The sequence below is a fragment of the Poecilia reticulata genome, linkage group LG4 (assembly GCF_000633615.1).
Source record: "Poecilia reticulata strain Guanapo linkage group LG4, Guppy_female_1.0+MT, whole genome shotgun sequence".
Classification (NCBI taxonomy): Eukaryota; Metazoa; Chordata; class Actinopteri; order Cyprinodontiformes; family Poeciliidae; genus Poecilia; species Poecilia reticulata.
This window is the reverse complement of record NC_024334.1, coordinates 6,466,958-6,477,318: the sequence shown is the minus strand read 5'-3', so window position 1 is coordinate 6,477,318 and position 10,361 is coordinate 6,466,958. Positions and strand designations below refer to the sequence as shown.

The 10,361-nt window shown below is 35.5% G+C and overlaps 2 protein-coding genes across 2 annotated transcripts in view; one reads left to right on the top strand and one right to left on the bottom strand.

Annotated features, from left to right (window-relative positions):
* Positions 1-5,320: 5,320 nt before the first annotated feature.
* dynlt2b (dynein light chain Tctex-type 2B) lies at positions 5,321-8,903 on the bottom strand. Its single transcript, XM_008406827.2, has 5 exons — positions 8,747-8,903; positions 7,934-8,067; positions 7,385-7,454; positions 5,853-5,916; positions 5,321-5,762 (listed from the first exon to the last, which is right to left on the bottom strand). The coding sequence occupies exons 1-5, from the start codon at positions 8,794-8,796 to the stop codon at positions 5,715-5,717; spliced, it is 366 nt and encodes a 121-aa protein (XP_008405049.1). The 5' UTR covers positions 8,797-8,903; the 3' UTR covers positions 5,321-5,714.
* Positions 8,904-9,679: 776 nt separating this feature from the next.
* The window catches only part of LOC103463513 (5-hydroxytryptamine receptor 3C-like), a 10,195-nt gene continuing 9,513 nt past the window's right edge, over positions 9,680-10,361 (top strand). Inside the window, exon 1 of the mRNA XM_017304251.1 lies at positions 9,680-9,831. Coding sequence (XP_017159740.1) covers positions 9,680-9,831 — 152 coding nt within the window. The remainder of the gene's footprint in view (positions 9,832-10,361) is intronic.

The following is a 10,361-nucleotide window of genomic DNA, read 5'->3' as shown; positions in this document are numbered from 1 at the left end:
TAAACCTGCAAGGCCCTGCTTCGTCAATGTGTATATGTAATGAGCATATAGGTAATTTGCCTAATTGACTCTGGGGGTTYCATCACTTCACCTGCTCACTTCTCCTGTCTCGTTACACTTCATTCTCAAATGCTGCTAGATTTTCCGTGGGGGCACGTTTCTGAAGTCAGGCGAAAAAGTTCATGCATAAACACAAAAACAGAAATGTCTGAAAGGTACTCTACATCTAATTTAAGACAAGTCCGTTTCCTGAGMAAATTAGGAAAAGAAAGTTGACAAACTGTCTACTGCTGGACTGTGATCCACAGATAGGTCACTGAAGTTCAAGGAAAGGCTTGATTTCTGAATATAAATGTGGATGAGGATTGTTTATTTTTGTCTATATATAAATACATATAAAGAGCATTTGACTTTGCATATTTTACAGATGAGTATGGAGCCAGCAACAAATTAAATTGACTACATAACAGAAAGCTTATCATCAGCTTTCTCACATTATTTAATATAAATATTACTTCCTAACAGGTAAACTGAGACTTTTTTATTACCTAATTTCCATAGTAACTACCGTCATAGCAACTGACTAGGCTTTTGTATGGATTCAGGGAGAAGAAACCATAGGAAACCTTGCTTTTATTGGCCTGCAGGAAAACGCTGTCCTAGCTCAGAGTCAAGCAGCTAAAATGATTGCATTTTTAAATTATCATAAAATTAAGGATTTCACTTTAAAATCCTTAATTATCKCAATAATCTCAATAACTTAATTATCTCAATAATCTCAATAACTTGGAGTATCAGATTTAATTTAATCACTAATTCCATTTAAAATGTCTACCACTTTGATAGATTGATATATTCCTAGCAGGTATTTCTATTCWTTGTGATAATTATGGCTTTCAGCAAAGGATAACATAAAATTTAGCTGGATTGACCAATTTTTAGTACATGAATATGGCGTAAAGTTTATATTCTGACTTGAAATTAGTGCAGCCATGAAGGTAAGCCTCAAAAGGTTGATGGTAAAAAGATGATGGCTGTTCAAARTAATGTATACAAGAKCATTAAAGGAAAATTAAGTGGAAGGAAAAAGCAATGTGGAGAAAGATGCATGAACARCAGCGATAACTTTTTWTTATTATTATTTTATTGTTCTGACCAATTTTTGCATTTTCATGAGCTGCAAGCAGCGGTTATGAAATAATTGAAATAGTATTAGTTTCACTTTCAGATTTTACTACTGAAACATAATAACGTAGGAGATCCAATATGAAAACTAAACATTTGGCCACTTGCTGCTCTGGATCCTTCAGGTGTGTGATAAAATAATTACAGCGCCAGCTGCAATTACTGACAAAACCAAAACAGCTCCCCCTCTATTTAAAAAGGTTCATAAGGTAATTTTATAACTATTTGAAATCTTTCTACTATTTCTACTATAAGATCGATTATTCACAAGCAGAAAGATATAAGATATAGTTCACCTATAGGTCAGTCCATATATTGCAGCAAAAATATTGTCCATAACCTCAGAGTCTGCAGGTCTCAGTTAGAGCTTTAAATGATGAGGTTGAGGGCAGGACAGTTAGAGGAAAACTGAACAAGTGTGGCTGRAAATTTCCAAAGGGAAAATGTCTGCCTTCAAAGATAAACACAAGACATTTTTAAAGATCTGCTACACATGTAAAAACTTAAAAGGAGAACCATYGTGTGGACAGAAAGCAAGTTGTAAATACCGTAAAATAAATATTACAACAGAAGACACATAAGGCGTTGAAAGAATAACAGTGAAAAATGTTTAGAAACTAGGAAATTGAGAATCACTGAACAACAATTTATCCTRGAATAAAATTGAAGGCCCCAAGTCTCAACAACACCAGCTAAACTGTACATACATTATGACAGTGGCCTAAAGCACAGCAGTAAACAACAAAATCTGCTGAATAAACATAACCCGCACAAAATTATTTGCTAGTGTTTCTAATTCTGAAACTGCTGATTTGATCTGCTCTTACCTTAGTCTGACCTAGAAAACATCTCTGTGTGCAGATGTGGTTTGCTCACATTTAAATGGGTGATTATGTATTTAATGTAAACATATTAAATGGCCAGTAGCAGATTACTGGGAATTCTCCAAGACCAGAGCTGTTTACATTGTGCAGTCTGCTGAAAAATAGAAGTAATAGAACAGTTCTGCAAACTTGGGGAATCCTACCTACCCACAAACCACTCTGACGTATAGTGATGTTTTTAATGCAGCAGACATCCTTCATTATGGAGCAGTCTTAGCCAAAGGTATGGCCATGACCGAAAAACGATTACGCTATTGTGCTGTCGCCTGACTCTGTGGTTACATCAGCAGATAAACTATCAGTGACAAACATGGTTTCCAGACCAATCGCTCAAAGCCAAGAGATAACAGATTGTGTAGATATAAAGACAAGACAGGAAGACAAATTAGTCAGTGAGTTGGATTATTAAAACATTAACTAAGAAGACAATTGATTTAAAGCTTCACTGGGAATGAGAATAAARCTAACGTAATACAAAATGCCTATTTTCATTTTAACAAATGATTACAATAGGAGAGTATTTTGTAATTTCCACATAAAGCAAACCTTCATTTGAACTTGCACCAGTCACTCAATTTGACAGCAACTATGTGTAAAGTGTCAATTTAATGTGGAAGTTGAAGAAATGAAATTGTTAAAAAAAATGTAGATGTTGAATTTCATTGGATTCATTTAAAAGGAAATGTGAGACAACTCAGACGTTGTAGATATTATTTATGATGCAGAATTTTTCTGCATCTACTGTTCTCTTTTCTCAGTTAAATAAATTGAAAGCAAGAGCGGAATATTTGTAGGAACAAAAACCTCTTTTCTGTCATAAAAAAAAAGTCCCATGTGTTTTGCCTTGTCTGTTTTGTCAGCAGCATGTAAGGATATAGTTTCATTTTTCATCATTAACGTCTTCACTTGTCTATTTTATCAGCTTAAATTTGATGACAGTATTATTTTCCAAATATGAGCAGTTTCTTTAACCCGTTCTAGAAGCTGTCTGTGCAGCTCTAAACGTTTAAAATAGCTTTGACATAGACAGACCATAAAGACATTTGAATATTCACAAAATACTAAGCTAAAGTATAACTGTGTATGAAGTACTAGAATTTGTAGAATGCAGAATAAAGTAAAGTGGCAATATGTTGTGTTGACTTGTTATACAATCTTAAAAGTTGATGATCATTTCTGTCATGATTCTGACCAGGCGCGGAGCTATGGGGGGCTTGGCCCGGGCCCGGATGGGTGCCCATGGGGGCCCGGGTCTGGAGGTGCCAGGGAGGGAGGAATGGTTTCAARTCGCTTTAATGTCTGATTATAGACGGAGAAAGTGCGCCCTCGCCTGTTCAGAAAGGTGTATGTAATGTTAAAGTTACTGTCCCTCAATGGAATATATAGTAGTCAGTCCCAGTGACTGTNGAATAAAATTGAAGGCCCCAAGTCTCAACAACACCAGCTAAACTGTACATACATTATGACAGTGGCCTAAAGCACAGCAGTAAACAACAAAATCTGCTGAATAAACATAACCCGCACAAAATTATTTGCTAGTGTTTCTAATTCTGAAACTGCTGATTTGATCTGCTCTTACCTTAGTCTGACCTAGAAAACATCTCTGTGTGCAGATGTGGTTTGCTCACATTTAAATGGGTGATTATGTATTTAATGTAAACATATTAAATGGCCAGTGGCAGATTACTGGGAATTCTCCAAGACCAGAGCTGTTTACATTGTGCAGTCTGCTGAAAAATAGAACAGTTCTGCAAACTTGGGGAATCCTACCTACCCACAAACCACTCTGACGTATAGTGATGTTTTTAATGCAGCAGACATCCTTCATTATGGAGCAGTCTTAGCCAAAGGTATGGCCATGACCGAAAAACGATTACACTATTGTGCTGTCGCCTGACTCTGTGGTTACATCAGCAGATAAACTATCAGTGACAAACATGGTTTCCAGACCAATCGCTCAAAGCCAAGAGATAACAGATTGTGTAGATATAAAGACAAGACAGGAAGACAAATTAGTCAGTGAGTTGGATTATTAAAACATTAACTAAGAAGACAATTGATTTAAAGCTTCACTGGGAATGAGAATAAARCTAACGTAATACAAAATGCCTATTTTCATTTTAACAAATGATTACAATAGGAGAGTATTTTGTAATTTCCACATAAAGCAAACCTTCATTTGAACTTGCACCAGTCACTCAATTTGACAGCAACTATGTGTAAAGTGTCAATTTAATGTGGAAGTTGAAGAAATGAAATTGTTAAAAAAAATGTAGATGTTGAATTTCATTGGATTCATTTAAAAGGAAATGTGAGACAACTCAGACGTTGTAGATATTATTTATGATGCAGAATTTTTCTGCATCTACTGTTCTCTTTTCTCAGTTAAATAAATTGAAAGCAAGAGCGGAATATTTGTAGGAACAAAAACCTCTTTTCTGTCATAAAAAAAAAGTCCCATGTGTTTTGCCTTGTCTGTTTTGTCAGCAGCATGTAAGGATATAGTTTCATTTTTCATCATTAACGTCTTCACTTGTCTATTTTATCAGCTTAAATTTGATGACAGTATTATTTTCCAAATATGAGCAGTTTCTTTAACCCGTTCTAGAAGCTGTCTGTGCAGCTCTAAACGTTTAAAATAGCTTTGACATAGACAGACCATAAAGACATTTGAATATTCACAAAATACTAAGCTAAAGTATAACTGTGTATGAAGTACTAGAATTTGTAGAATGCAGAATAAAGTAAAGTGGCAATATGTTGTGTTGACTTGTTATACAATCTTAAAAGTTGATGATCATTTCTGTCATGATTCTGACCAGGCGCGGAGCTATGGGGGGCTTGGCCCGGGCCCGGATGGGTGCCCATGGGGGCCCGGGTCTGGAGGTGCCAGGGAGGGAGGAATGGTTTCAAATCGCTTTAATGTCTGATTATAGACGGAGAAAGTGCGCCCTCGCCTGTTCAGAAAGGTGTATGTAATGTTAAAGTTACTGTCCCTCAATGGAATATATAGTAGTCAGTCCCAGTGACTGTTTTACTCACGGTTTAGCCAATGTGCTTCCTGGGTAAAAATTAAACGACAAACGCGACCCAAACCGCACGCCCCTCCCTGCTCAAAAGTTTCCAGCAGCGCAGGTGATACACGTGAGGAGCCCGGTCATTGGCCCCGCCCCCCTGGCCAGATGCTGACTTGTTCCGCTAGTGATTCTGACATTTTCTGATACAGCAGCTCCAAATGATAATAACATGAGTTGGTTAAGATAATTTAATTTTATTGAATTATCCTTTAAAATAAAATGAATTTGGGAAAGTTCCTTTGCCCAGCTGAGCTAACACCATCTTTTCAACACATGGGAGTCCAGACTGGAACATCATTAGGTGCAATCCAGAATTAGCTGTTCAAACAGCTTCTGTCATCAATAACCATCTTGTCAAGTCAGCAAATTACATTGAGAGCATTCATTATATTATCACTACATCAGCAAAGGTCCTATACAGGATGTGTGAGAATCATACATCTGAAGGAGACAGAAATGACATATTTCCACTCAGCAGAGGCTGAAGAGCTGGCAGTGCGGCGTCTCACAAATGTTCATTTTGTATCTATATATAAAAAGGATCTGCTGTCATCCATGCTTCAAGTCTTCAGTAATAATAGCTTCCAAAAACTGTCACCACACAGAACAAGCTGTCCTATGGGATGAAAACACATGACTTTAAAAAAAACAGAAGCATTCTCAAAGAAACCTATATTGTATTGATTAAATCTGACAGAGTGCTTACATTCATGAAAACATCTTCTGCATAGTTGTCCGTGTCTGCGTCCCACAAACACCTGGCAGACATCCTGAAAAAACAAAATGTGTCAGGAATGTACATTCAAAGCTGCAGTAGGTAACTTTTATGTTTTTACATAATTATTAAAACTGTCATTCTGTCCTGACAGTATAATATGAGACAGATGATCTGTGAAAAGCTTGAGCTCCTTGTTACAAATTCTGACGAGATGCTAAAGTAAGATGCTAACTGACACTTAAAGATTTCCCTTCCCTTCTTATGGACCGTTTGCTTACAAAGATACCCTGGAACCTTTACATGACAGCCGCAACATTTCATCAGTTTAATTGAGATCTTTTGTAAAAGGTATCATTGAGAAGTGGAAGAAAAGTGATTTGTGATTTGAAACCTTTTTAAACAAATAACATTCTGAAAAGTGTAGGTCAAAACATTTTATTTGGTTGTCATCTGCAGGGAACCTTCCTCCACATATTCAGTCTGTCACCTACATGACTAATACCGAACTGTGAATTGGACTTTCTGATTACTTTCTTTTAAAATATATTTCTTCTTGTCTCCCTGTCACAGATTTGTGAAGTCCACAACTATTAGTTCTCCTGTTCACAGATTCTTCAGCCTGAGCTGTGGATCTCTGCTGCTCTTCCTGCATTAATGATCTTCTTGCCTGGCARGCACATTAGATGATTAGCCATGCATTTGTTGGCTTGTCAAATCTTGGGATATTTTTCAGGTGCTTCTTTGCATAAAAAAAAGAAAATCACATAACCATTTTTTTGTCACCTCAGAGTTATGTGATGTGTACGTAAATCGATTAGATTCCCTACTTGTAATATGATAAAAAGTGAAAAACCACCCAGAGAAAGGAGCGGAAATAATATGACAAGCATTTTTTAACATTTTCCTGGATCACAATTAATTTAAAAATACAATTAGAATATATTTTAATTTGAAAACTTTTCAGTGGTATTACAGTGTTTGTGTCATTTTGGTGGCACCAAGTTTAAGTTAAATGCTTAAAATCAGAAAAATGTGCAGAATGAGAAAATGTTTGACAATCTGTCAGATACTGCTTAGCTAGTGGTCTGTTTTCTTTTGCTCCGGTTAAAGAGTCTATGCTAGATATATATATTCTATCATTTTCTTCCATTAGTGCTCTTTCTAGAAGGCAAGTGATGGTCTCCCCATCACTTTGCTATATAAGGCAATATTTTCAATGGTGACAAATATTGTGCATGTATTTCTGAAAATAATTTCCTCTTAAATGAAGCGGCAAAGATATAGAAAAGATACAATAAATGTCTTTTACCACAAACTTTAACCATTCTCGCTCCATTGCTCTGTTATGATAGAGTCAAAGTTGATGACAGGCACAGTAACACATTGTTTGTTTAGCGTTGTGCTTTATTCCATTCCTTCCTAATGTTTTCCTTTTAAGAATTAAGGGCTTTTAAATTTGACTGCATGGTTTTTAACAAACAACTCAGTCTGTTTTTGTTTGAGTAATGGATATAACTTACTTAACTCCTTGACCTCGTTGTTCTCCAATGAGCACCTGCACAACAATCTTGTATCTGTCAAATTCTGCAGCTGTGCACAAAACAAAACAAGGTTTATTTTAGTGGTTTAYAAAGTACAAGCATTTAAATTAAAGTATGTCAGAGCTTGTATACATTTATAAGATGCATAAACACAATATTACAATGTTAAATGATTATTTTTCTTTTTCATGATAGATGTTTTGCTGCTGATGTGAGTTCTAGGCTACAAAAAATAAGCTAGTATATTCATACTGATTAAATTTTTCTGCATCTACTGTTCTCTTCTCTCAGTTAAATAAATTGAAAGCATGAGCAGAATATTTGGTTTACATTTTATTTTGCTTGTCGTGTGTTGACACTGCGGAAATGTCACATGTTGCTGAAGTTCAAAAAAGTTTAAGAAAATATCAACTCATGTTGTGGTTTGAGTGATATGACAAACACTACTGATTAGGAAATCGGTCTGAACATTGCATTTTTCACAGTGTGCACAGGGTAAAGCCCAAAGGAGGATAATGCAGAACTAACTCTTCACTTTGTCCTTTATGCTCTCGGCCAGTGAACAGGTCAGCTCTGCAACAGTCTCTGGATCGTACTGCACGTCAGAAAGACGCTCCCTCACAATATCACGGATGTATCCCTTTACCACAGCTGGTTTAAACCTAAAAATTTAACAATTCATAGAAACACAAGAAAATAAACTTTAATCTCAGCAGAGATCAAAAAAGAGCATGTATTTTCACGTATAGAGAATCTATTGGCCCCAAGTAACATTAACAKAATATTATTGTGTATATTGAGTTTGACAAGATTGTGAATTCATCAACTTAGTGGAACTCTCATTCATGGTACACAGTGAACACTAAACTATTTTTCATACACAGAACTAATTGCAAGCAAAAACAAAAAGCTTCTCAAATGTTTTCAGATCAAAAGGTAGCTAGCAGTATTGATTTTAAACTTTCTTCAAAGTGACCCAATTGTTTAACTATTACTTATGCTCTGATAAACTGCTTGTTTAAGAGTGTGTAATCAATTTAGTCAAATAACTGTATMTATATATTCCAGTACAGATACACATACAGAGGAAAAGAATGAAACTAAATGCAGCTTTATTTATTTACGAAAATGTTAGCACTATCTCTTTACCGTAGGTAATTTGCGACGCAATAAGTGTTATCTTAAATTAGCACAACAAGGTTATAGTAAGGTAAGCTTTGTACAACAATGGTTTTCAATGGTTCGAATTCGAAAAGCTGTCGTTAGCCAAAATCTCGCTAGCAATGCTTGATATTTCAAAAAGAAGAAAAAAAAAACATGAAACTACTTCAGCAAACTCACTTCAGCCGATGGTTAGGTCGGATGTGGTATGTGTCTGACTCTTCCACCATGTTTGACTGAGAAYTGGAGTCACAGATATAAAAAAAAAACAAGTCAATTTGTTCACACGCTAACTTACAGGATTGTATCCGTTGCTATAGTGATRATTGACGCCCATTTCCGGTTTCAAAATAAGAGCACGTACTAGCATCATAGAAAAAGCAAATGAAAAGAAAATACAGCTGGCAGGCTTTAGGATGCTTTTTTATTGAATCCGTACTCAAATTTTTGGCCTCGGCTTTTGTATGGGATCAGTAAACACTACTCCGGTTTTGGTTAAAATCGCATAACTGTAAATAAAAAAGCATCAGTTGTTACTTTCAAAAGTAATGATGCTCTTTTATTTATTTATTTATTTACCTTTTTAACTTTACAAACACATACTTTTACTCCTCTTTTGAGGTTGTATAAGATATGCCAACACAAAGTAGCACGACTGTGAATTGGAAGTTAAAGGTTACAAGGTTTTCCAAAACATTCAGAAATAAAAATCTGGAGAGTGCGGCATGCTTATTCATTCAACCTGAGTGAAATTTTTAAACACTTTTTTCTGAAATTACAGCTGTGAGTATTTTGTGGTATGTATGTTTCCAGAGATATGTTAGAATTCTAATACATGTAGTTATCACTTTTACCAGCAGGTGGAAGTGTTTCTCTCAGTTTTATCACCTTTCAGTTTCGTTTCTGCATCTACATTTCATAAATGTTCTTACTCTGAATGAATAAAAACTGAAACTTAACGCAGTGTTTGCCTACTTTTAAGTTTCGTTTTCCTAAGTGCCGCAGCCCACCCTCTGGGCAGTAATGAGTCACATTCACAAGCTGTCAGCTGTGCAGATSAGCTGTTCCAGCTCTGACTTTTCTTCAACCAACATCTACTTTTAAAAGATAAAGATGGAACAACAGGAATGGATCCGCATCTTTCAGACTGAAATTGACACACTTAACCGAAAAGAACACACTTGGCATTTGGAGTTTGATGAAAGTATTGATCCTAATAATCCAAACATGGGCTGGAAGACGTACTTCAGGAAAACAAGTGCAAGGTCAGAACTGAACTGTTGATTCATTTCTTCTGTTAAATTTTGTATTTCCAAAAATGTGTAGTATGTATCTATCTAAGTGTTCATACATTACATGCATGTTGAAAGTATTTTGCACTAGATCCATACTCGAGTGCTTAGACAATTCTTACCTCATTTTTGTATGATGAGTAACTGTCTTTAGAAAGTAAAACATCTTATTGGTTAGCATAGGTAATTTACTCTGCTATAAAATCTCACTGTCTAAAAATCATTCTAGCATTTTCACTCAGAAACTGAACTTGTCGGTCCAGTGAAATCAGATAGTGGTTACTGAGGAAGATAAAAATAGTTACTGTAAAAAAAAACACAATCACATGCCTTGTAACAGCACAGCAACTGTAAAAAGTGACAGAGCTTTCTGTTTTCRAAATCAGAACAAATGGTTCTGTTAGTTTTATAGATAGATAGATAGATAGATAGATAGATAGATAGATAGATAGATAGATAGATAGATAGATAGATAGATAGATAGATAGATAGATAGATAGATA